Raw genomic sequence first — 26,727 nt, 5'->3', positions numbered from 1 at the left:
GAGCTGGAAGAGAGAGACGGCGGCGAACGGGCTCCGGCAGAGCAGGCAGGGCAGAGCGGCAGACCTTGTGGAAGTGTCCATGCCATCTGTGTCTGCCGCTGCTTTCCCCATACGGCTGCTGGCCTCGGATGGGGGGACACACCAGCCTAGGAACCGGAAACGGCCCGCTTCTGCATGCTTAAAAATGTGATTGCTGCATTCTCCTTCACCAACCACCCTCCCCCTCTTATCTCCCCTTTTCCTGAAAGGCAAAACAAGACTCGTAAATTAGCCTCCTCTCGAATCCAAGGCTGAAACCTCTCTCTCTCTCTCACTCTCTCTTTCTCTCTCTCTCTCTCACTCTCTCTCTCTCTCTCTCTCTCCAGCTAATAGGCTAGCATCGCATGGGTGGGCGCATTGCCTCTCTGGAAGGAAAAAAGATGCTTGCGCGTACAGGGGAATCACAAGAAACGATACGCACTCCACGCACACGCACACGCAAGGTCGGCTCCTTTATCCACTTCTTTCGATCGTCAAAAGAGTCCCACTCCTGCAAATCCGTTAGTCGGTGAGCAAAATAAAAAAGAGAAGAGAAAACCAGGGAGGAACAGACGGACAGGATGAGATAGCAGCGGTTATCCGGTGAGTCGATGCAACAGTAGCGCGCACCCTCCAGCCGCGTCCCCTGCGCCCCTCATCAAACGCGAGCGACTTACGTGAGCAAACATCACCTGCCCGGTCACTGGCGTCGGCTCGCCACGTCCTGCGCAAACACCCTAATGACCCGGGCACCCACCGGCACACCGCCACCGACCCAACCGGCATGTGACCATGCCGGTCGACTGTGTTAAACCTCTCCGGGTGGGTGCAAGAGGAATCACGCACACAGTGCACAGACACTCAGCACAGAGTGCGTCTGTAGCCAAGCCCTGCACGGCGCTCACTGTGGATCTCCAGTGCAAGAGGTGCAAGAGAGGCTATAGGCGACTACTACACACACTGCGGATAGTTGTTGCGATGACTAACGCTGCGAAATTCTCTCAATGGATTCCTCAGCGTGGCGAGGCGAGCTGGGAGTTTCGAGACTTCAGCTTTAAATGCCCTCAGACATATATCCGCTCGCTGCATGCTACAGGAGAGCACACCCCCAACCTGACATTTTCCACACTATTATGCGAGTTATTGCAGTTCCCTAATATTGCCTGGGGATACTGTACAGTTTAACGACTCTACGGCAACACGTGGAAGCATCAGTTACCCTAATCTGCTGGTGCAATAGTGGAAAGACATTCTACCCAAATATTTTGCCAATCCTGCACAGCTACAGCTAATAATCCCACTTCTTTCACTGAATACATCTCCACCAATGAAACGAGAGCTTTGCACAATATGCTCAGGCTTTTTATGGTGACCACACGTATCCCCTCCTCCTTCCACCAGCAAACCAGTCCCTGCCTCCATCTCTGTATCCATCAATCAAGCCATTCATAAGATTCGCCTTTCCCTCCCTGTCAGGAGCTGTGCGCCCTTCGCTAGAGGTCGAAAGCATTTCATTGTCCATCCTGAAAAAGGGATAAAATATAATGTCATATAGGGGACGTGTGGACAGGAGCTTTTACTATAGATGACTGAGATGATAAAGAAAATGCATCATAGTATGCACCTACATCATGGCCTCATCCAGCCGTTTCCCCATCAGCAGCATTTCATCAGGGACCAGTCTCTGTCCATGGTGCTGAAAGGCTTGACAGGTTTAGTGCTCTGACCCAACAGGCCAATCACATGATATGTCATACTGACTGAAGGCCAAAACCAAACTGCTGCAATGAAGGTCTGTCTTTTCACTGCATCTATCCTTCTTCACTGTCATGTTCACCTAAGATTCAAAGAGGAAACCTCTTTTACTTAGATGTAAAAGTACAGTTTCAGTCCTCTTCTACATCAAACATACATGATATGTTTTCTATGTTACATGTTGACAATTACACATTACTGGAGTCGCCTCTCCAGGTTGGGGATCACCACAGCATATCATGAGGCAAACAACGCTCTTCAGAAACTGTGATCCGTCCATGCAGTGACCCACCCCCACCTTTTTCCCTCTCCACCCGCTGCCCACCCATTCACCGATCCGTCTCCCCTTCATTCATTCAACCATTCATGCATTAATTACAGCCCCTATTCAAAGACCTTGCACACAATTTAGGAATTTCCAAATTAGCCTTGAAAGCAAATCATTTGTTGACAAAGCGATGGGGAGTAAAAACCGATTCCTGCTGGCTGACCCAGGGAGGACTGCCACTTATTGCCTCCATGACTTCCCTAGCACTCACACTGAGCCTGTGGGAATTAACAGAGGGGCTGTTTTTGATATTGCACCTGCATTTCAGCAGCTGGGCTGATGAGGTCACTTAGATTGGTCATTCAATGTCAAGGTATGTTCTCCTTCTGTGATGTTAAAATATACTTGTGTCAGTGACACAGCAGCCCCAGTACTTGCCACACATTTCTTCTTTGCAGTCCTCTTTCCTTCATTTTGTACATCACCAGCAATACTCATGGACAAAATCAAATCCCATCTGTTTTCTTGTCCACCCTCCGCTGTCCGTGGTTCTGAAAAGAGACACCAGTGACTTATCTGCTCATAACTTGGGTTATGCTAAAAACATCAAATCCCACCTTTCTATTCCAGGTTAACACACCTTCTCTTGCCAGCTCTTCAGTGGGGTTTGGGGTTTAGTTAATGTTAGAACATCTAATTATAAGCATATGTGATGCTTGTGAGTTTTAAAAGAATTCTGTTTCCTGTGACAAACAAGATACAGACAAGTGTATGATTAGAGCATATAATGCAAGCCCTCCAATCCCATTAAACCTATATCCAATCAACATCCATCAAGTCTCCCACATCATTCTTCTACTTGAGGTCTGCTCCTCCTCTCCGATCTTATGAAGGCAGCTGCTAAAAAAAACCTTGTTTTGTTTCACCTATGTAAAAGCACCTTTCACAGCAGAAAACAGTTAAATTTCTAAATTTGTTGTTAAAATCTTTTAACAAGATGCTCAGATGATGGAAAGAATTATATCGTAATCAAAATGGGCCTGCAAATAACATCATTTAATTATCAGTTAATCTACTGACTATTTTCAATGTTAATCGACTAAACACTGTCTATAAAATATCAGAAATTAATTAAAAATGTGCAGTTTTCCCAGAGTCCAGGGTGATGTTTTTGAATGTCATTAATCAAAAAAATCACATTTGAGAAGGCGTACCTGGCAAAAGTTTAGCTTTTTCATGAAAATATAAAAAAATAATAAATAAACAAGAAGAAATAAATAAATTATCAAAATGGTTGCCAGTTAACTTCCCGTCAGTCAACTAATTTATAAACTGAAAAGACTGAGGAGACATATTAAACCAACATCACAGACACTACAAATTGTTTAATTACATAATAAATTAAAATGTTATTCTAGAATTTCTTAACCCAATCTTCTTATCTTAATCTTAACCAAAAGATTCACTCAGATTTATTTGAATAACCACAGTTTCTTTTGAGAAGTTGACCAGGATGGGAGGTTTTTTTATTTATTTTTTTATTAGATACTTGGCTTCTTGCTACTGTCCCCAAACCCCTTCAAGACCATCAATAGCTTCTCATTGAGAAACAGTGACACACAAGCATGTCCAATCACAGGGTAATAATTCATGATGCTTCACAGTGTATTAGCCCCCTCCCTCAGCCTCCCACACATCATCTACTGTTCATTCAGAAATGTCTCTTTCTCCCTGCTCTCTGTCTCCTTCCACAGGGACTGTCCAGGTTTGCTGTCCATGGTGCTGAAAAACCCCAACCCAATAGCAAACAGGTATGACTTAGTTCCTGTTCTGCCCTTTTATTGGTTTTGAGATAGTGTGCAAACAGGTGTGATGTTTACTTTGACGTCTATCTGTCTATCTGTCTATCTATCTATCTATCTATCTATCTATCTATCTATCTATCTATCTATCTATCTATCTATCTATCTATCTATCTACGTTGACTGTTGATGTTAGTACTGCAGTGTTTTGGGCTCACATGGGTGGGGGTTAACTTTCAATTGCAATATACTGCTATACCAGAGGCTGAAGTGAAAATTCTGTCAAACGTTGCAAAAACATCGCGAGCGTCTTGAACGCAGCCTGCTCGGAGTACTACAGTAACACTAACTACAGTTACTTTCATTTTTTCATCCTCCTCTCCTCTCGCGATAGAGCGGCGGAGTGGTTTGACGGGCAGTCGAGGTTGCAGCAGGCAGAGGGAGACGGTGGAAGGTAAAGCAGGGAGGCAGTATCATGGCGGACAGAGACAGTGGCAGTGACCACGGAGGGCCCACCGCAGGCCCCGGCTCGCTGCCCCCGGGTGCGATGGGGGCCATGTCCCGGCTGCAGCATGACACCGAAGAGCTCGCTTCCAAGCGCGTCGACATCCAGAACAAGCGCTTCTACCTTGACGTGAAGCAGAATGTTAAAGGCCGCTTCCTAAAGATAGCCGAGGTCGGGGCTGGGGGAAACAAGAGCCGCCTCACTCTCTCCATGTCGGTTGCCGTGGAGTTCCGCGATTATCTCGGGGACTTTATCGAACATTACGCCCAGCTGGGCCCGACCAACCCGGACATGGTGCAGGATGAGCCCCGGCGGGCGCTCAAGAGCGAATTCTTGGTTCGGGAGAATCGGAAATATTACATGGATCTGAAAGAGAACCAGAGGGGGCGGTTCCTGAGGATCCGACAGACCGTTAATCGGGGGCCCGGATTGGGAAGCGCGCAAGGCCAGACCATCGCTCTGCCGGCGCAGGGTCTCATCGAGTTCCGCGACGCTTTGGCCAAACTCATCGACGACTACGGTGTGGATGAGGAGCCGGCGGAGCTCCCGGAGGGCACCTCGCTCACGGTCGACAACAAGCGTTTCTTCTTTGACGTGGGCTCCAATAAGTACGGGGTCTTCATGCGGGTCAGCGAGGTGAAGCCCACGTACCGGAACTCCATTACGGTTCCGTGCAAAGTGTGGTCCAAATTCGGCAACACCTTCTGTAAATACGCGGAGGAGATGAGGAAGATCCAGGAGAGGAGTAGAGAGAAACGGGCCTCCGAACTGCTACCTGAGGGCCCGCACGGCGGAGATGACGGCGACGATGACTGACGCGGATTTTGGGAGAGCATAAATGAAACAACTGAACTATGAGAGAAAACGAGACTTTTAACTGTAAAATAGAAAGAGAATTTCCAAGGGAATCACCCCACACACACAACCTCCACAGACATGGCAGCACCTCTGCTGTCTCCTCGCTCATTTTACTGGATGTCACCCCACTTACCACCATTGTAACAGTAAGCCGCTGCTATCAAGGATTGAACTGTAAGATATGAACTGTTTCCTACTTGATTTAAATGACAATGAACAGAGTGTTTATATCTCTATCAACGAAAGATTTTGCACACATCAAAGCTATTTCGAAAAAAAATGTTTAAATGTTTTCAAACTGGTAATATACTAAAATTTAATCAAAAATAAAACCAGAGGTCTATTATATTAAATGACAGTCTTCATGTAGAACGAATATTTGACATCAGCACAAAGAGAATATATTATGGACTTTATGAAACCAAAATCTGATACCAGATGTATAGTTTATTATAAAGGTACGCAGAATAAATATGAAAGCGCTCTCAAAGTGTATGAATTGCAGAACGCGGCACTACAGGCCTGTAAACACCTGTCAGCATGCGTGTAGGCTCATGTTTTGAAAAGAAATTTGGCAAAGTAGGCTATAGTCTTTAATTTGACCTAAAACGTAATAGGCTAATGAAAGCATTTCTATCATGCCATTATGGAAAGGTTGAGACTCAAAAATAAATAGCCTATTTTGTGCGCCTCAAACAAATGGGATAAATCTATCTCTGAGCTACTATATTGAATATCAACCCTCTTGCACCATGTCCATATAAACTTAAAGGAAAAAAAAGTGCTAACTTAGATGTACTAATTATGATTTTGTGAATCAGCTGTAAAAAAAAAAATCCTTATTAAGATACCCACGTTTTCTGTGGGTAAAGTTTTTTCTTTGTTACTTTGTTGTTTTTTCCTCTGGGGGGGTGGGGGATGCAAAAGGATAAGGCTCACCTGTGGGCTTGCAAGGCGCGGAAACAAAAAAAAAACAACAAAAAAATAAAACAACAAAAAAAGACGCGTCAGCGCAGCGCGCGGCGAGGCAACGCATCCTCTCTGACGTCATTACGACCCGTGCCTTATACACTCCACTCGTTTACGTGTCCTCACGTGGATGGTCTGTGACCTCGACCGCTGTACGTTTTCATTTACGAGTGCTGTTATGTAGGCAGAAATATACTCACCAGAGCTGCAGGATTTACACCCCTGCAGTGCATGGAGCATGGGTGGCAACACCAAAAGTAAGCTGAAAGGCCACTGGGAGCCTGGGGGCCAACAGTGGTAGTGGGCAGAAACATAGCTCCAAGTTGGAGCTGGCCCTTCAGAGAGATGAGGTGCTGCCGTATGTACACTTTGGAAACAGGTGGGGGCCTCAGTGTGTTATGGCACCCTGGAGCCTAGAATCCCTAGGAGCACACCTGGCTGGGTGGCCTCTCACAGAGTAGAGATGTGTCTCCCTGGATCAGGAAGCGACCTAGGATGTACCGCCTGTGGCAGCACTTGGTGTCAGCATGGAGATTCATCTGGAGATGTTATGGGTGGATTTGCACACCATATGCACCATGATGTTAAAAAAAACAGCGACAACAAAAAACAAAATCAGGAGCGGCTGGATGAGGCTTTTCGTCAGAGCTGAGATGGATGCTGTTAAAGAGCCAGGCAGTCAGCCAGCCAGGCAGGCCAGCCGGCCGGTCCCATGCAGTCAGTCTGAGTGCAGTCCAGTGGATGTAGAGGCCTATCAGTGCAGGGCCGAGGCAGTATCTATCTCTTTATGGTGCTACAGCCCCTTGATCGCTCCTTGGGGGCCTCGCCGCTCAGAATATGTCACTTTTGCATTATTGTTATTCTGATGCTTTTTTTTTTTCGTCAGTTTTTTTCTCCACATTATGTTGTCCAAAACGTGTCAGGTTTCTCGCTCCCAGGCAGAGAGGAAGCCACTGACTAGTGTAGGACATTTCATCTTAGTGTGCAATATTGTGTACGTGCCAATCGTGGCATTGTATCACGTGTATAGACTATAAAAAGACGAAAAAATGTATAGGCTATGTGATCAGTAGATATTTGAAAGCATGACGATGAGGTTGATGCATCTGCATTATATTTCCGAAATGTGAAGTCTTTCTTCTCAAGCACTTGCTCAAAGTGAAAAAAAAAAAAGTCACACCAGTAGTGAGGTATTTTTCCTGTCACGTTCTGTAAACCAGTAGGCTGCCTTGTCTGTCTCTCAGTGCGCATAGACTAGTTCGGGTGTTTTACGTCCCCCTATGGAGTCACCCCAGAGAAAACCCTTTCCCCCCTCCTTCCTCCCCCAGCACACACATGCAACACAGACAGTCAGCAACCTTTAACTGTCTCCGTGTCGGCCCCTCTGCACTGGCCTACACTGAAGTTGAATAGTATCTTGGGGCTTCGGTCCAGGGGTGTCTGACACACACACACACACACACACACACACACACACACACACACACACACACACACACACACACACACACACACACACACACACACACACACACACAGTCTCCCCCTGTTGAGGCCTCTTGTTGCTATCTGAGTGTTTGGGAGGCCTCTAAAGTATTTTGAATGGTGTCTAGAACTGCACAAGGCCTCCTGTCATTAGAAGCCAGGAAACAGTTTTTTTGGAGCCGTAGTGCGACCCCTTCTCTCGCCTGGGACTGCTGATGGCAGGACAGGTGAGCTACGATTTGACTTTGGCTTGTCTATGGTTTCACTTGAGCTAGGTGATAATGATCAGCCGCAGCAGACCCAAAGGACAGAGGAGTTTGTTGTTGTTTTTACAATGAGGATTAGAATCCCTCTCTCTGGATTCAGTGTGTAAGAAAGGCCCTGGCTCACTGTCCTCGGAGCAGAACTAGTCCGAATGCCTCTTTCAGACACACAGTCCATTCCTTCTTTTTGACCTGATTGACCTCTAGGCTTACACTGAAGCATTAGTTAACAATCAATATGCTTCAAGTGGTTAGTTCACCTATCAGCTTTATTTAAAGCAGGTTGGCCTAAGACAGCTAATATGACTGAGCCTGGTCAGAGGCCCAGTCAGTGTGGCGTGCCACCTAGCTGGCATGAAGGGAAACACAGACTGCATGGATTGCAGCTTTAGAGGCCTCAGCTGGATAAAAGCTGTTAATGTGGTTATAGCCTGGGTCTCGCAGACATTTAGGATAACTGAGGCTAGGCTAAAACAGAATTCCCCAAAGCACATCTGGGCTGAAAAGGTATCAGAAGTCTTATGAATTCTTGCTTTAAAAAGTTTATCTGTGTTTGATTGGTTATGCCCGTGGAAACAGAGCCAAGAAAAATGTTCCAGAAAATCCCATCTGCTCTACGCAGGACTTTTTAGCACAGGTTTGTCTCTGAGTGTTGGTGAAAGGCCTGATGAAGCCTGGCACTGCACTGTAGGGGCTTACCAGCAGCGTTCTACCACGACCTACTGACCCGGCTGTCAGACAGATCCAGTTAGGACTTTTCTCTCAGTTTTGGAGAAGAACAGGAAATCTCTTTCCCCTCTTGCAGATGATTATATTTCCTCACACTGGGCTGTGAATTATAAAAAGTCAATTTCCATTAAACACACGTACAAGCCACCTATGACTATGTGCCTGGCAAAGCACATCTGAGGTCAATCTGAGTTCATCCTGAGTTCAGCATGAGAATGGACTCTGTTGTGGTACAGCAATTATTCCCCAAACTGTTCTAGCTTTAGCTTAATTTAATTTTAGGCCTCCAGGAGGCTCATGCTACATGAAGACTGGAAATACAACACTTCCTTTCTCTCTTTCTTTTTCTCTAATGGCCAAATATAACGAGAGCCTGAACCTGCTCATACAGTTCACTTTGTGATTGCCTCACTCCGTGAAACGCACATTTTTTTTTTTTTTAAAGAGTTAAAGACGTGTGATCTTGTTTTGTTACAGACTGTAATCGCCAGGTGCTACTGGGTCAGTTGTGTTTTCACTGCAGAATTACTCTGTTGTGAAACATGACACGTCCATTTTGGGTCGTAGCTCTGTCTGAGTTACGGAGGAGGAGGGCACTTGTGGTTTTGCCGAAAATAGTGTAATCAAATCTGATTTCTCAGTTTATGAGAGCTCACCCAGTGTCACAGCAAAACCTGGAGTGACCTTGCAGCCATGTTGTGCCCACATTACACGGTCATCCATTCCTGGGACTCAAATGCAAAATGGTAGGAAGATGTTGTTCGTCTTGCTTTCTGTATGAAGCGTCAGTGGTCTAGCTGTGTGCTGTCCTCAGTGGCTCTGGCTAAGTTCAGTGCACAGGGGTGATTGTGCACTGAGGCTGTTAGCACTGACAAGAGTGATGTTTTGATTTCATATACAGTGGTAGCCATCATAGCAGTCCTAACTCATGATGTTATCCTAGACCTTTGTCTGTTATTACTGCAGTGTTAATTTTGTCAAATCTTATTTAAATTTTTGTTGCTCAAACAACCTGTTGCTCAAGGTGACCGGACCATTCCTTGCAAATTCTCAAATGATGGAAATAGAAGAGAAATGAAATTGTAGACTAGCTACTAGCTTCTTGTTGTATGTACTAAAAGTCGGATTGCTATGATGGCTCCAGCTGTAGGTGTTTTGTGTACTTGTTCCTCCCATCTTCAACAGGGAGGTTGTTCATGTTTCTGACTGCATTGAAACAGCCACATGTACACGACTTCTAACAGCAATCTTCCACAAACAAAATGAGGGTGGTGGCGACCTGCCTCTACCAAACTGTACAAGTAGTGAAGGAAAACAGACTAAACTTCCATTAAGGTGTTCCAGACAACCAAATCTGCTCCGTTTCTGGTTTCAGTGTTGTAGTCTTTCATTGGCCATTCAGAGTTCCTGGTTAATCACACAGCCAATCGCAGCCTCTGGTCAAAGCCAAGCACTATATGACTCATCACAAACCACTGACAGAGGAGCTCATTCAGCACGTCTTCTGTTTGCACACACACCGAGTAGTAGGGTCCATCATGTTTGCAGACTGTATAGGCTACTGTTGTGTATACTTATAAAGACGTTCTTTCAAATGTTTTGAAGATGTTGGGAAATGGATCCTGGATTTTAAGGGGTGGGGTCAATGCACAATGAACATATCCCATGTCACAGTTTGGTCTAAATCCCTTTACCATCCCCATATGAGATAATATGTTGTATCTTTCAAAAACTATTTTATCTGTGGCGTGTGTGTGTGTATATATATATATATATATGGTTTGTTATATATGATGCTCCTCCTTTCAGAAAAATATAACATGTAAACAGGAAAAACATATTGCTGTTTTTTTTCCTTTGTATTTTATACTTACAGAAAGCATTGAATAAAATGGATAAATACTTGCACTTTAGATATATTAAGAAAAATAAAAATCTGCATATTATTTTTGATAGGGATCTCACATTCAAAGAGTATAAATTACAGGCTTTGTGACTATTGCTGGACAGAGATGTATTGAGTTCTACTTATTGAAGTATATTTTGTGTGTGTGTCAGAAGGTTTACTAAAGTAAATTGCATGATAAAGTAGTGCTACACCGATATTGTTCTTTTTTTTAGTTGGTAAAAATGTCTGAAAACTGTGATAACAACCCTCTTGTATCATGTTTAACCTCTCCTCACCCCTTCTAGAATATTTCTTACTGAAATATGGCCTTTCCAGACTACATGACGATGGTGCTTACTTTGGCTTTGACATCAAGCTCATCCTATACATCTCAACATCATCATAACTCGCGTCCTTACACTTCATTACTTTCTGTTATGTACTCTCACTACCTTATTAAATTTCCGTTGATGGCAAAAAAAAGGTGTGCTGTTTTGTACATTGCTGTTTGTTTTAATGTTGGGGGAGCCTTGTTGTCTGAAAAATGACTAATCGCGCAATAAAAAGTCATTCCACATGTCCCTGTCTCTGCACAACTGTCTCAACACTATACAGTCATACAGTTATACAGTCAGCAGGGCTCGGCTCAAAAAGTTAAAATAAACAGTATCTAATGACTGAATATTACATACTGTTACAATAGCCATTCCTACTTAACGGAAATCAATACACAGCACAGGTATATTGACTATTATGTATGAAGCCCATTTATATGAATGAGATTTTAATTGTATGAGCTTATTTAATTTATCACTGCTGTTTGCCTGCAGTCATTTAAAGTTTTAGAGGATGTTGCTCCTCGTCAGCTGTCCTTGGAAAGCTTCTTTTATGTATAACTGAATGAAAAATGCACAGACATAACGAAGATAACTACAGCCAATGGATACAAAGAGCAGATTTTCTGCAGTCTTCCAGACATCTACCTCTGACTTCCATGTGGAAATAAAAGAAAGACTGCTGTATTGTGGCCAGTAGGGTAGGGCATGCTGTTGATAGAGCAGTATTGACTATCATCAGCCAGGTGAAGATTTTTCAGTCTGCAGTAGCAACAGGTTAGTGCACCAAAAGCAATAAAAGTGATGGCACCACACATTAAATGATCAGATATTATGAACCACATTTAAGAAGCAGTTTATGTGGCAGGGCAGCGAGGTAAGAAACAGTGGGAGATGTGGGAACAAATTGGGCTCAGAATTTTGATTCACAGCTAAAGTGAAATTTTAACCATGATACAATTTTATTTCCTTTTATGAATTAGACATTGCTCAATAATGATCAGACATGTTATGCAGAAATTATTTTCTGAATTTAAAAATAGATGTTTTAAGGACTGACACATTGGCCGATTTAAATTTAATCCATCAATTAATACACTGGCAATAGCATGGTAGTAATATACATGACCTTGGAAGCTATATCCTAATAGGTATCTATTTCATTTGTAAAATATCATCACTCCTTTTTGAATTGGGTGGGCTTTTTTGCAGTAAAGTGTGCTATATCAAATTTCAGTCTAGGGGGCAACAATGTTGTTATAATGTAGCAGGGGTTATGTTAAAAGCTTAAGGAGCATGAGCCATGTTGCTGAAGACACATTGTTTAAAAAGCATTAAAAAATGTGAAGACCCCTGTCTCGCAAAGTCTCTCTGTGGTCATGCTGATAATTCTGTGAAACTAGCAAGATGGCAAACTAGCTAACACTTAATTTTGGTAACTCAAGTGACTATAATGAAAAGTATATAAGACAGCAGTGACTAAAACACAAAATCCCTTTCAAAACACCTGCCTTTAGACTCAAACAAATTTGAATTTGAATTAAAATTAAAATTAAAATACAAGTACGGATATGAGTACCGATGCGGATCTGACCAACACATGTCATAAAAAAACAAGTTTTTTGTGGATGGCACACTTTGAATGAAACCAGGTAGCCAGCTACATTGTATTGTGTATCACATTTAAATAAAAAAGTAAATAGCTAGAACAATAAATGAAAAAAACTCACAAAAAAATTATATATATATAATATTATATATATATATACATATATATATATATATATTTCTTACCTTTTTCCAGAGCCACATGATGCAGCTGTTCTGTGATATCCAAAGGTTTCAGTTGAATAATGACTCTTTCCTTTGTTTGTGCTGCATTTCACCTGCTCCTCGGACGGTCCCATTTCCTGGAGCTGGAAAATCGTTCCTCCGATTTTGGCGTGTTCATGTGCTTTCAAGTCGGAATGTGGAAACAACATGGACTCTAAAAAGATGTGTTGTGTTTTATTGCTCAAAGCAGTAAAACAAGCGGTTTCCAATATTTGTGTAACTCAGATTACTGCTAATAAATAACTTTTCTAACTAACTTAGGTCACCGTAGTGGACAGCAACTAAGGGCTACAACTAACTACCAAATTGCTAATTAAATGTTAGCAAAAAATGATGTGCAAGACGTGAATTTGGACCATTAATTAAAAGTACCTCACCATTAACCATTTCGGCCGCCATGTCTGCGTAGATGACGTCACAGTTCGTAGTACTAAAAATTTCGCGGACTTTCTGAATTGTTGTTTGAGATTTAGTGAATTTTCCTATGAAACTAATTTTTCGTTATTTCCGACATCACATGAATGCTTGGATACAACAGCCGTTTTGACACGTGACAGCTGAGAAGCACAGGTGTTACTATTGAAATTAATTACGACTGCATTTCATTTCCTTCAGTTTCAGTTTATGCTTGCAGTCACACTTTACTGGGAAACTAAAACAGATCAGAGCCATCATTAGTGTTATTAATAACACCTGTGCTATGAAAAGTCAGAATGTCTGCTGTGAAAAAGTGTGACAGGCTGACCCAGCGTCCTGACCGGAAACACACAGCATGTAGAAACTGGCTCTCCTAGCAACATTACAACTCCAGCTACAAACGACCCATAATGCAACACTATCTTAAAGTAACAGTAACTCACTTTTTCAAAAATTTTTCCCAGAAAAACATGGCAGTGTGCTAATGTTTTTTGTTGTTGTTTTTGTTTACGGTAGTTTTTTACTTTTCCATGACAAAGTTATTAGCACTATATGTTACAAGGGCCACTTCTACGATGCCATGCTGAGCTTTTTATATGCCCAGAACAAACCACTGCATAATTACTGTAAAATATGGACCAGTGCTAATTCCAAGAATGCTCATTATTGAACCTCCTCTACCATAAATCTCAATGAAAGGTACTCCATGGTGAATATCAGGTTGGACAGCACACTATGCAGCCTTTAACAAATGACTTCACCATTACTTGGAGGGAAAGGATTGATCAAAAATATGTTTAAAATGTGGACACATAATGTTGATGGAAGTTTTTCTAAAGCAGAATATTGAAGCCTGAGGTATGCAGGCAGGACAGTAAGGGCAGGACATCCTTTGAATGAAGTGTAAAATAATTTTAAGGTACCACACTCAAAAGGCTTGGCATTGTCCATAGTTACGCTAAATAATTTGTTGATGTTATGCTGTCAGTCCAAAGATGGCTGGGCTAAGAAGGAGTTACAGTATTTTGGTTTTATATAATTATAGATTTGTCATTTCACAGTCAAAATAGCTCACAAATAACAAATAAATGCAATCAGCATTTCTCAGATGCTGTAGCTGAACTTCTTCAACATGTCTGCTGATGCAGGAGAAATACTGCAAGAAACCTGAGGGAACGATTTAGATGGTAGAGAAAGTAGTGCCTTTTAAGTTTATATTTGATGCATTAAAAGAGAATGAGGCAATGACGCAGCAGTGTTTCACTGTAACGCTGTTCAATGCACTGTTTCGCAGAAGATATGGATGCTACTCTAGTAAACATGTATTCATACCACTATATGTGTATCTAATTGTAGATGATGCTGATGTGTTATGGCATGATACGTAATGTATGCTGTAATACATCCAATATCATACAAAGTCTGTTTTGTGAATCTTGTTTTCTTTCGTGGGTTGCAGCTTCCCGTATACTGTAAAGGGGAACTCTACAACAGCAATGTATGGTCTTACAAACTTTCAATTTATTGTCTGTGGCTACTAGGTATTAGCAACACCTAGAAACATTGGTCTATTTAACAGCTGCATGATTCTGGATTTCACTAATGTGCTAACTTAGCTCTTAACTGAAGGCTAAACAATTTATTGAGCATCTTCCAAGAAGAGTGCAATTACCCATGGCGGAAACTTTGCATAGTGCTAGATTCTGAACAAAATGTGTTCAGAATATTACACATCATATCTACACAATCAGAGATGTCAATGGCCCCCAGACTAACAAACCTTTTTCAGCAGAGCTGACAATCTTAATAAATCACAACCACAATAATCTGTATAAAAGCTTACTTTATGAAGCACAGACTAAATATTCAGTAAATATGTCCTTTACATAGTATGAGCATCCTGTCAAAAACAGTTCAGATATACAAACAAAACAAACAAAAAGATCCATTGCTGACATCAAGGTGCCGAAGTTGTCATTTTTTTAAATAAAACATAACAATCAACAAATTTTTTTTGTCACAATCCTATATTACAGCACAGGCCTACCCTAGAACATTGGGAAACAATGGTTAGCACAACAGCCAAAGTGACTATAAGGGGAAGTCTCCCTGTAAGAAAGCAGTTTTATCCTATCAATACAGCTTTATAAAATGGTGCTTCCTCTCTCAAAACTCAGCTCCGTTTCAGCATTTTGGTCTGTACAAGGATCCAGTTCCAGGATTCCAGCTGTGATTCCAGGTTTCCAGCCAAGTCTCAAGAGGATCTCAGATCCTATCAGTCACTATTAAAATGATATACGAAGCAGCAGAAGCGCTGTGTCCAGAGCCAAAGATATGATTATTCTTACTGTCGATCCTCAGCTCTGGTTATGTCAACATGCTTCTGTGCCACATTGAGGCTGAGTGTGGGGGCACTAAGTTCACTGATCTACAGTTGTGTCACAAGCAAAGTATGTAGAAAGGTTAGGGTTAGGGTTAGGAAAGTTGTGTGTGTGTTTGAGTGTGTGTTTGCGTGGGTAAGGATCAATTAAGGTGCTCACAAATAGCAGTACCACCACCCCTACCACCACATCCCCACTTCCTTAGAACATTACACAAGTCCTCCTTCCATGAGAAACAGGCTTAATATATTGTGTTCCTCTGTTTGGAAAAATGTGTGCTGGATGTCCATTTTGCCTGTTCTTGGCTGGCAGAGACGGTCTTACTTAGAAAACCAAACCAGTCTCTTCTTAGAAAAAAGTCTCTCCTCCTCCTCCTCCTCACCCATCTGGAGGGTGTTTTGATGGCTACTCTGCTAGTGGAGTTGTTCTGCTGCGGTTCCCCTCTCCTTTCCAGTATGCTGACAGGTTTCTTGACTTAAGCACACTAAGCATGAGCAGTCCTGCTGCTACACTCTCCAATCAGCCGGTCTCTGTCTAAGATAGGCCACAGCCTGCTTTCTCAAAAACATCTCCATCTGATGGGAATGACTGCAGTGGAAGGAATACACCATTACTGATAAATGCCCAATACAAGGCCAAACCAGCTAAAATAATAGGTCCATGTAAGGTGTTATAAATGAGAGCAGGGATCGGTTAGATTTTCTGTTTTAAGAGGTGAATTTAAAGCTTTTTTTCACAAGGATGATGGCCGCCTTTGTGCTGAAGATGCTTTTGAGAGATCCAGGCCTGATTGCGATGGCAGTCTTATTCAGCAGAAGGCCCTTGGATTATTTCTCACCAAACATGCTCAATAAATTCTTCATACAAAGACATGACCCTGCTATATTTACTTCTCCCTGTTGCCTACAGCTTCAACAACTGAACTGGAACCACTTTAAAAAGCATGCCAATGCACACACACTCACACACACACCGGCTGACCCACTCATACAGTATACTTTCCCACCCACACTTTCCTGTTCTTCCCTTCATTTCAATCTTCAGAAACCTCACACCCAACCATATATTGTTACGTATCAGCTCCATCAGCTCAGTGCACTGTCATGACACAAAAAGAGTCGTTTGTGGGATAAATGGCACAGTGCTTTCATTCAGTCACATCCTGTTATCCTTTTTTCAGTTGTTAAAAACAAACAGAATAATTGAGTACATGTCAGTATTTGGGGTAGCGGCGGCTCAAAATTCACAGAAGCAGACTTGTGATCTCTCTGACAAGCGAGTATGTAACACTCTCAAAATCCCTCAACAGCTAGTGTCGAGGTGCCCTTGAGTAAGGCACTCAACCTCCAGTTTCTCTGGCGGAGAAGCTCAGTGAACATTAAAACCAAGATTTCACTCGGCAGCTCCTTTATGCATGGGTATATATGTAACTGTACGAATGTCCAGAAGGAAATTGCTGAAAAAGAGCATGTACACTCTTCGTAAACCCTCTCTGGGGTGAATACAGGATAATTAAATAAATAAATAAATATGCTATACATGGCAGGGACTTGATCCTTCTGAAAAGTTCTTTTGAGAGTTTTTGTAACTCCTGGACAGATATGTTGTATCTTCACACATCACACTCCACCCGAACTGTAGGTCCATACACACACCTGTGAGCGGCTGGGTGTGTTACCGTGAATGGATAAAAGGCCAGAATGCTACAGTAGTACCATCTCCGCCACGTCCATCTCACGTCACTGTCTGTCAAGGACAAGACAGAGAGGACAGAGGTAAAGCAGTCTGTGTCTCTTTCTTTGTTCTGTTTATGGCCTTAAACTAATACATTATAAATTACTCAAACTTCTGCTCATAACTAAAAACAGGTTTCAACTAAAGACAACTGCATCGCTCTGAGTTTTTAAAATAATACTGATAATGCTGTGATCACAGTTATGATCATTTTAATGTGCAATAATAAAAGTTCAAAGAACTGAGGTTTGGCAGGGTCACTTGTTGGGTATCAAGGGTGGGCTCTTAATCCTCTTCATCTATTGCTCAAGGACAGAAACTTATCACCAGGGTTGATAAATTCTGGGAAGGATAGTGATGGACATTTCTCCTGTTGCTGCCCACTCTCTTACTGTAAGAACAACAAGGGGAATGGATGAGCCCAAAACACAAAACACTAACAAAAAACCCAGTAAGGAGTTCGGGGGATTAAGCTAGTTTGGCTTGGAGGGATGTTGCTTTGTGGGCTGAGGTCTCTGGTCCTCCTCCCTCCCCTCAGCTCCTCTGTCCTGGGGCAGTGCATTCAGCGGCCCGCCCGTTCAGCCCGCCGTGTGCTTGGCTGATGGACGGGGAGGACTGTGTCTTGCGGAGGTGGCACTCGCGGCCGGCCAGGCCGCCCTCCATGATCAGGCTAGCCATCACGCTTGCCTCAATCTTCTCAAGGTCGTCTGTCTCGGCGCGGATTTTGGCCTGTAGGAGGCTGATGTACGTCTCATACCGAGTCTTCTGCTCAGAGAGACGGATGGAGGAGGGAGAAATGGATGTGTTAAAACAGACAGACCAAAAAGATGACGACTCAAGAGTCAAAACAAGAAGACTAGAGGCCTGATCTGAAACTGTCTGGATACTGTTACCTTGCAACTGGTTTAATTTATGCCATATTGAAAATTGGTTTTGTTTTGCTAAATATTTTATTTTACTAATGAAGTATTAATGTAAAGACAGTTTGACTTAAAAACAAGACCAATCTTTTTTGATGCTGCAAATTATTAAATGTTTACATTCATATGATTTAAAATGAAGAAAATTAAAGTATCACATTAGATTTTAATTCTGTTGGCATGACATTTTCTATGATATGAGTATGGAATTATAAATTATATACTTGAAAAAACAGAATATATATGAATATGATAGAACATATATGAACAGAAAGCAGAAGACACTGGCCATCTGTCATGATTATTGGTCTCTTCGATTTCTGCTTCAAAAAGAAAAAAATACATAAAAAAGGTTCAAATGTTCAAAGCTTGTACCTCGTACGTTAGGTAGTGCTCTTTGAGCCGGTACTCCTCCCACTCGCGGCTTTTAGGGTCGACTGAGGGTGGGTTTTTCCGGTGCTCCTCCAGCTCCAGGCTCATCTGCTTTAGTTTGCTTTCATGACTCAGCAGCTGCTCCTCCTGCACCAACCGAAGCACAGACAAAAACCAGAAGACCCCCGAAACAGCCAATCAGATGTGAGCAGACACAAATAGAATATGTAAAACTGTCCAACCCTGTGTAGACATTTTTTAAAGTAGAAGGATTGTGCATGTTGCCGTGAAAATATCAGTGGTGACTAAATATTAATTGTAGTATGACAATTGTATATTATGTTTCTAGAGACCAGTAAAATATAAACCAGAGGTGTGATCGCTTTTCTTGTTCCTGATGTATGTCATGGTCTGTGTGTGTGTGTGTGTGCGCGCGCATGTGTGCACGTGCACGTGTGCGCGCGTGTGTGTGCATGTGTGCGCATGCACGTGTGCGCGCGTGTGTGTATACCTGGTTGAGTCTGGTGGATGAGGATGGCAGAATGGGCCGACAGAATTTCTTCATGGAGCCGATGGCAGCAGGGAAAGCTGGAGCGGAGAACAGCGCCGCCACCAGGTTTATCCGGAAGATCCAAGACATCATCTCCTCCTCACTCCTGGGGGGAGAGAGAATGAGAGGTTGATAAACAGGGAGAGAGGAGGGGAGATCAGAGAATGAAAATCACTCGACTGATGTGTATTTTGCTTGTGCACTTTAGTTTGGTCACATTCACACAGGTTCCTCTTAAAGAAAAGGTCTGGAGCATTCATTCACTGGAGAATTGGCATCACCAGCTGTTCTACACAAACCAACTCCTCCTAATATTCATGTAGTGGTAGTGGATGTAAACACGTGTTCATTTGTGTTGTATTTTCTTTTACAGATTTTCTTAAACGCTGTTAAAATTCACACTCCATTTCGATGGAAGTCCACTTATGTTGTTCCTAAAATTAAAATGTAGAGTTTTATTTTAAAAAATATCTTAAATTGAAACATTAAGCTTTATGACCTTCAGTGGAATTTGTATCAAAACAATAAACTTTATTCACATCACAGACATGTTTGATGTCAGCAGGACAGATTTATCCTGCCAACACAAGATGAATTCCACTGTGAGACTTAAAATGACAGTGACGTCATAACATACTGTAATGTCTATTTAATCAGTTCATTTTCAGTGTCTTGAATAAATCTTTAATCTCATACAAATCTAACACAAAACATAAAATTTTTACATTATAAGCCCGATTTAAAAGAAGTGTTTTTAATAATCATTATCATCTATCAGTCCGATATTTACACCTGTTTTCCTTTTAAGGACAATATCAAAAGACTCACTGATATGTACATGGAAATGTTTTAGGTCCCGGGGGCAATGCCAAAAATGAAAAGCTTGTGATAAAAAGTGATATTCAGTTGTATTTGTCTTAATTCCTGCACTTCTTAAGTTTGAATATATTGCAATGTGATGAACTTGGGCCACTCACGGCGCCTGCAGCAGATAGACTCTCCAGTCTGAGGTTTTGAGCTTCAGTACATTGGCTCTCTTGCTGTAGTCAGTGGCACGAGTTGCTAAAGCATGATGGATCCGCACTGCGTTCTTCAGGTCCACCTCTGAAATGTCAGTGTCGGGCTTGTACTCATCCTAGATGAGTAACAAAAATATAACAAGAAAGCAGAAATTATAGGTCACATCTTATCAGGTTTAAGGTTCAAACGACATTTGGAGGAGACACTCCTTTAAACAAATACACATACCAATATCAAGAGAAAACAGTGGAAACGTTACTCTGCTTCTGACAGAATCAGAAGTTAATTTATTTAATTCAGGTTGAACATTTCACTTTCTTGCATGTGGTCAGTACAAACTTCCTCCCAGCAGGGGGAGACAAACACACACTAGAGCAGCCATGCCTCATTTCCTCTCTTTATGCTCTCTGTATCTCAATCCTTCTCAAACACACACATGCGCACACACACACACACACACACACACACACACACACACCACACACACACACACACACACACACACACACACACAGAGAGCAGAGCAGCTAGCAGCATCCACCACCGCAGTGACAGCGGTGGTGGATGTGTGTTTCTATGGTAACAGAGCAGAGGATGAGTTGCGGTACCTTCTGGAGATACAAGATCATACCCTTCAGAACCGCATAGAACTTCTTCCAACCACGTCGACCCCTTGGGGCTGAGAGAGAAGATAAAGTGAAGATAAAAAACTTTTCTTCATATGTACATATATATATATATATATATATATATATACACACACAGAGAGATTTATACATATATTTTACAATAACTTTAATGAGGAATTTGGTAACTAAAGGCAACTATGTGAGTGTGAGTGTGTGTGTCTGTGTGTACATAAACTCACTACGTTTGCCATCCATGTCAGCATGGCTCTTGCGGGTCAGCACTCCATGTTTGTAGGTGACGGCATTTAAGAGAATAGGAATTGCGATGAAAGGGTTACTGCCGTCAGTTACCCTGGCAACACGTTTACTCCCACCCTCACATTGCTCCTCCACCAGCTCTGACAGACTCTTCCTCAGCTCCTCCTCCTCACTGCAAACACACACACATTCAGATAAAGCTGAGTCGTACGTATTCTAGGGTACTTACTTCTAAAAACTTGCATACCCTAAATTCTGTTCCCTTTGATAAACAAAATGCATACTCACACTGCCCACTCAAGCTTCTCATTCTTGATTGAGTTATACAAAACCTGTGAGGTCAAGGCAAGAAGGGAGAGAAACTGTGAACATTTTATTTCTTCTTTGATTTTCAATTTGACAGTGTGGAGACAAACTTCATTCTGTGGCTAAAAAAAAAACAAAGATCACAGTGATAGATTTTCCTCTGGCTGTGTTCTCTCAGGCATCTGTACCTTTAATAGGTCTTTGGGAAAGTCTTTGCCATTGTTGAGGCCATCTAGATTACTGATAAACTGTTGGCAAGACATCTTCTTCCCAATGTTCTGAAGAGAGGAGAACAGACCAACAGACAGACAGAAATAAACAAACAAACAATCAGGTCAAGTTTAAGATGAAATTTCACCCACTTAAAATATTTAGCCTTGATTTTTTTTGTATGTGGAGCCATTTCAACCCACTTATCTGCACCAACATGGATGCAGTTTTTCAACTATCCACGGAGTGGCAGTGTCGAGTTGTACTGGTAGTGGTGATGTTTGAGGTGAATATCAGCTTACCACACCTTTCCTAGTGTTTTAACCTCTAAGTCTGATGCATCATTAATGGAGGAAAACACAGGGAGGTGTTTATGCACTATTGCCTTCTCCTGCGTGAATCAGCTCTGTTACCTAAACAAATACAGATGTGTAACTAAAACTGATTTGACTCACCGCTTTTAAAAAAAGTTTTATTTGGTTTGTGGCTTTTTATTCACATTTTCCTCTGAAGAGGCCACGTAACAGAGAAGACAGCCTTGTTCCCTTTTTTCAGAAAGTACAAAACTCAGGATGGAATAAAACAGGCATCACAAACATGTTTTATGCTCCATTTATTCTAATACCCAGTTTATCATCACAGATAGATAACATGATGTAGTTCACAGGCTCAATCCAACTGTATGAACTACTCAGTTTACATATTAAAATGCTGCCATGTAAAGGCTGCAGGACAGTGAACTCTTATTGAATCAAATTGTAGAGCCCCTCATAAAATGAACCTGCTCTTCACCTTGTTTTAATTTTAACTTTAATTGCATTTTATTGTAATTTTTTGCATGTCATCACATCAATTTTGAAAGTATGTCTTAAATGCTATTGTTAGCTGACAAGTGGAGACAGACATCCTTGAGGACAGTGTTAGTACTATAAGTATACTTACCACCTGCAGGGGCAGAGAGACCAGGGGACCAGATTTGGTTAGCAGGGGAGGGATTTGAAAAGGAGGAAAAGGAAATTGAAAAGAGAGACAGGATATTAGTTAGAGGAGGGGCATCACTAGTAGATAAGCGCTATTAGCAGGGACTCGGAGTTGAGCAAGAGGGTCGAGGGAAAGCGAAAGTGCAGGACCTATGATATTGAAGAGTGTTATGTTGCCCAGACCACAGTGCTCCAGTTTAAAACTGAACAGATGAGACTATTCGAGGAGAGGAGAGACAGAAACAGGTCAGAAAGTAGGCCGTGGAGGGGAGAGAGAAAGACAGAGAGAGAGAAAAGGGAAAGAACAGGGAATATAAATAGAAAAAGAAGATGTGAATGGAGACATGCCATTTCTGACCAAATACTGTCTTTATACAATATTTTGTAGGAGGATTAGAGGACTGGGAATCCTGCTGAATGAAAAAAGATAAAGAACTTCAGTACGTACATGCCCGTGAAGATCGGTGTTAAGCAGCATGAGAGCACAGGTTAATGTGTGGGCTCCATCTGCAATGGGACAATACACAAGGCCGAGGTCAGCTAAATGTCATACTACTCCTCTACACACACACACACACACACACACACACACACACACACACACACACAACACACACACACACACACACACACACACAAATTCACGGGAATGCAATGCCACACATTCCTTTATGGTAAATGCAGACACAAATCACATGCACTTCAGCTGCATCAGTGTTTTCACTTGGTCCATTAATATTCACTACAAAACATAAGCACTGCAACTGCTTTCTACACTGCACACAGCTGAAAGGGGCTGGTATGAAAACAAGGGGTCCCACAAACAATTTACACGTACAGTGACATCATCATTTAGCTGTAAAATCCCTTGACAGAAGCGGCATACAAGGACATGGTAGACCTCTGACCTGTGCTAACAGAAAGTCTTTCACTTAGCAAACTTAACTAACATAGTTACTTAAAGCACCAGCACTGAGTTGAATACAATGAATATTTCTGAATGTCCATGGCGAAGTGCTGTGTAGCCTATTTCATCCACTGCCGTGATACCTTCTCATTTTGTATTAATTACTCAGGTTGGGCATCTAATCAAACAGATAGTATGATGATGTACCCCATTTTGTCAGGATATGATTAAAAATATTTCCATTTGTGCACACAGAATAAACATTTGTCCTCAAACCATCTTTTTTAGAAATTATTAAAAAACTTTAAGCTTAGTGTTATGTCAGCAGCCAAATTATTCTAAAGTTTTTTCATTTGTTTGTACAACATTTATGCATGTTTGTGTACAAACCCGCAAAATAAACATCTGTCCTTCATTATTTCTCAAGACATCACATGACGAGTAACGCTCAGAACTTGAGAATTAATGAAGTAAAAATTATGGTTTTGCTCTCAAACAATGTGCAAACGAATGAGTCCACTTTGGAGTCAGTTCGACATTAATGGGCCAATGATTAAAAGTTTTAATGTTTAATAATGTAATGAATAATGAAATGTTTAATTTCTCAAAAATGGTTTAAGCACAAATTTTTATCTTGCTTGCACAAATGAAAACAACAAATCAAAATGGTTTTATATCATGATCATTGGGTACCAGCTTTATCAATGTATAAACTTAGATTAAACTCGTGCAACTTTGTCCCGCACACTGAACTTGTTAGACGAATTGTATTTGAATTTTCAGATCAGTCTGTAAGACTGGCTCATTAAGTTTATATCATCCATTTCCATTTATGTTCAATAAAAATACTGTAAGTAATTTTCTGTGTTGAGGCGTTTCATCTTCAACATTTATTACTACAGTTAATATCTGGGTCTCCAGAACCCTTCAAGAAACTCAGTACAGTAACACACACACATGACAAGGCGAACATGAGGAGGAACCCTATCTACAGCGATTTTTCTGTCTTTTTAAGCTTTATTTGCACCAACGTGCATAAATACACGTCCAGTGTTACACACTCATGGACACACACAATAGCATCACTGCTGAAAAAATCCTAGAGGAAACACTGAACATGGAGTCTATGTCATCACTAATAAAATAATCTTAGCTGGTTCTGTAACTGCATTTGCATTTGTGTAGTTCTGTAATCAATATGGAGATCAGCAACACTGTAAATCAATTCATTATGACTCTTTTCTCTTTAGAATATCGTTCCTCATTACCGTATTTAGTATCACCATCATCATCTTCGTGGCTCTGACCTTCAGAGGTGGGTGTCTGCGGGTTGCAGTGGCAGAAGCGTCTGGAGAAATGGACCAGGACTCTCTCTCTCTCCTGGGTCTCTCCCATCAGTGGAAAGGCCTTTAAGAAGTTCCTGTCACACACAAGGTCAACAGGAGGTCAACCGTTTACCTGTAATGCATCTCTGAAAAATATGTGATTTAATCACTTCTGGCAGTGAACAGGACTTGCAGAGGAATGCATTTAACAGCTCTGTTGGAAACCAAATGAAACATGACTGTTTTTTAAATTTGGCTTAGTGGTCATCCACACTGTATTAAACTGCCTTAAGGAAAGACTGTGCCATATTTTTCATCTCTGTGTTTATGGTTTGGTTAGGGTTAGATTTGAATTTGTGACTGTATGACAGAATACTGAACATTTTGAAGTGAAAAATTAATGTAGAGTTGATACAATTACTCTGCTAATTGATGAGTCAATTGACAGAAAAATTATCAGCAACTATTTTGATAATCGATTAATTTTTTCCGTCACTTATCACTCCAAATATTTGCTGGTTCAAGCATCTCAAATATGAGGATGCTGTTTTTGTAATATATCAGCAATTGGATTTTTGTTGGCCAAAACAAGACATGTGACATGTGAAGACGTCACCTTGGACTTGGACAATTGTTTTTACATGTCAGAAACAAAATGATTAATTGATTCATCTGAAAAGAAATCTTCAGGGACATTAACGCTCCCTCTCCCAATTTTAAGTTGCAGATATTAATACTGAGTTTCTACGCCGTCAGATTAATGCCAGCAACTACAGTAACTTCATTAAACTATTTAGATGTACACAATGATTAATGTTCTACCATAATATTTCATTTTTCCAGACATTACTATGGGTGACTTCAGTGTTAAGACCTGATTAGGAAACAAATTAATATACTGTGAGTACTGGAAACCAAATTGCCAAGATCCAAACAATTCTAAACTTAAATGCAGGACCTTAAGTACGTTACAAGTTGCTTTTCAACAACAGCAGGCTAATCCAGCCCGTCTGAAGTGCACCCATGAGGCCTTGTAGCTGAGTACCCTGCAATGTAGGCAGCAGTTTGAGACAGCAACATGTCAGATACAAGGCAGTGATTTACTCCGCAGCTGTCAGCTACACTGGCTAACTGTACTCAACACGACAGCTTGATTAGCACAAAGTTAATGCCTTGTGAAGAGGGAAAGTGAAGAACACTCATACGCACATACATGTACAGATGTCTACACCACACACTCATCGCTTTCAAGTGCTGACTGTGCATTACCTCAGGGCTCGATCCAGCGACAGGCCGGAGAAATCAAAGAAACTCAGGTACTCTGATGCCACCAACTGGCTGAACTCGTTACTACGGAGAGAAAGAGAGAGACAGAAAGAGAGAGTCAGCACATCAACGTGGCACTGAGGAGGTATGAATTTGTTACATACATATTTTCTTGACACCACTGTATTAAAGAATGCTATTCTATTAATACATTAAGCATGTGCTGACCATGTGTTTATACATCAATCAGCTATCAGTTAGCATGGGATCAATGCATACCTCATGTCTCTGTGTCTCCTGTATATTGAACATACGTAACAAAGTAAATGTTTTCCTGTTTCTGGTGAATTATCCATGTGTTGCCGTGTGTGTGCATGCTCACTTCTTGCCCAGATGTCTGGCCACATCACAGCGTTTGAAACCCTCGAGGTGATAGAGGCGCTTGGCCAGCCTCTTGGCGGCCTCATAGTCGGCTCGGCAGCCATTGGCCAGAGTGTCGGTGCTGCCGCGCTCCAAACGCTCCAGACTTCCCAAATCACACTCCTCTGAGTCAGACAGCACGTCTGTGAGGTTGGCATCACTGATGCACATGTACACACAAACATACAAACAGACACAAGCAGGTGCCCAGGTTAATGAATGGAACACATGTCTGTCGTTACACGCCCACTCACTTAAAACCAGACAGAGGAAACTGAACTGCTGAGCATAAAACTCAATCACATAAACATATGTTCACATACA

General features: G+C 41.7%; 2 protein-coding genes across 4 annotated transcripts in view; one reads left to right on the top strand and one right to left on the bottom strand.

The window, feature by feature from the left end:
- Positions 1-47: 47 nt before the first annotated feature.
- Positions 48-11,119, top strand: purab (purine-rich element binding protein Ab). Of its 2 annotated transcripts, none has more exons than XM_056382309.1 (2): positions 48-186; positions 3,796-11,119. In XM_056382309.1, the coding sequence occupies exon 2, from the start codon at positions 4,319-4,321 to the stop codon at positions 5,162-5,164; it is 846 nt and encodes a 281-aa protein (XP_056238284.1). In that variant the 5' UTR covers positions 48-186; positions 3,796-4,318; the 3' UTR covers positions 5,165-11,119. The 2 variants fall into 2 exon arrangements, with proteins under 2 accessions (XP_056238284.1, XP_056238285.1); XM_056382310.1 differs by lacking the exon at positions 48-186 and having other exon boundaries at positions 3,781-3,852; positions 4,238-11,119.
- Positions 11,120-14,953: 3,834 nt separating this feature from the next.
- psd2 (pleckstrin and Sec7 domain containing 2) overlaps positions 14,954-26,727 on the bottom strand; it is a 38,191-nt gene continuing 26,417 nt past the window's right edge. The window contains exons 4-15 of one of the 2 annotated variants that reach the window (XM_056383002.1): positions 26,366-26,563; positions 25,987-26,067; positions 24,661-24,812; positions 22,934-22,992; positions 21,484-21,573; positions 21,278-21,321; positions 20,971-21,161; positions 20,711-20,781; positions 20,060-20,217; positions 19,044-19,188; positions 18,536-18,679; positions 14,954-18,005 (exon numbers count right to left, since the gene is read on the bottom strand). In XM_056383002.1, the coding sequence (XP_056238977.1) occupies positions 17,775-18,005; positions 18,536-18,679; positions 19,044-19,188; positions 20,060-20,217; positions 20,711-20,781; positions 20,971-21,161; positions 21,278-21,321; positions 21,484-21,573; positions 22,934-22,992; positions 24,661-24,812; positions 25,987-26,067; positions 26,366-26,563 (1,564 nt within the window). In that variant the 3' untranslated portion in view covers positions 14,954-17,774. The remainder of the gene's footprint in view (positions 18,006-18,535; positions 18,680-19,043; positions 19,189-20,059; positions 20,218-20,710; positions 20,782-20,970; positions 21,162-21,277; positions 21,322-21,483; positions 21,574-22,933; positions 22,993-24,660; positions 24,813-25,986; positions 26,068-26,365; positions 26,564-26,727) is intronic. The other variant, XM_056383003.1, reaches the window with a different exon arrangement.

The sequence above is a fragment of the Seriola aureovittata genome, chromosome 8 (genome assembly GCF_021018895.1).
Source record: "Seriola aureovittata isolate HTS-2021-v1 ecotype China chromosome 8, ASM2101889v1, whole genome shotgun sequence".
NCBI classification, from domain to species: domain Eukaryota; kingdom Metazoa; phylum Chordata; class Actinopteri; order Carangiformes; family Carangidae; genus Seriola; species Seriola aureovittata.
Note: the sequence above shows the minus strand (reverse complement) of the source record. Positions and strands in the feature narration are given on the sequence as shown.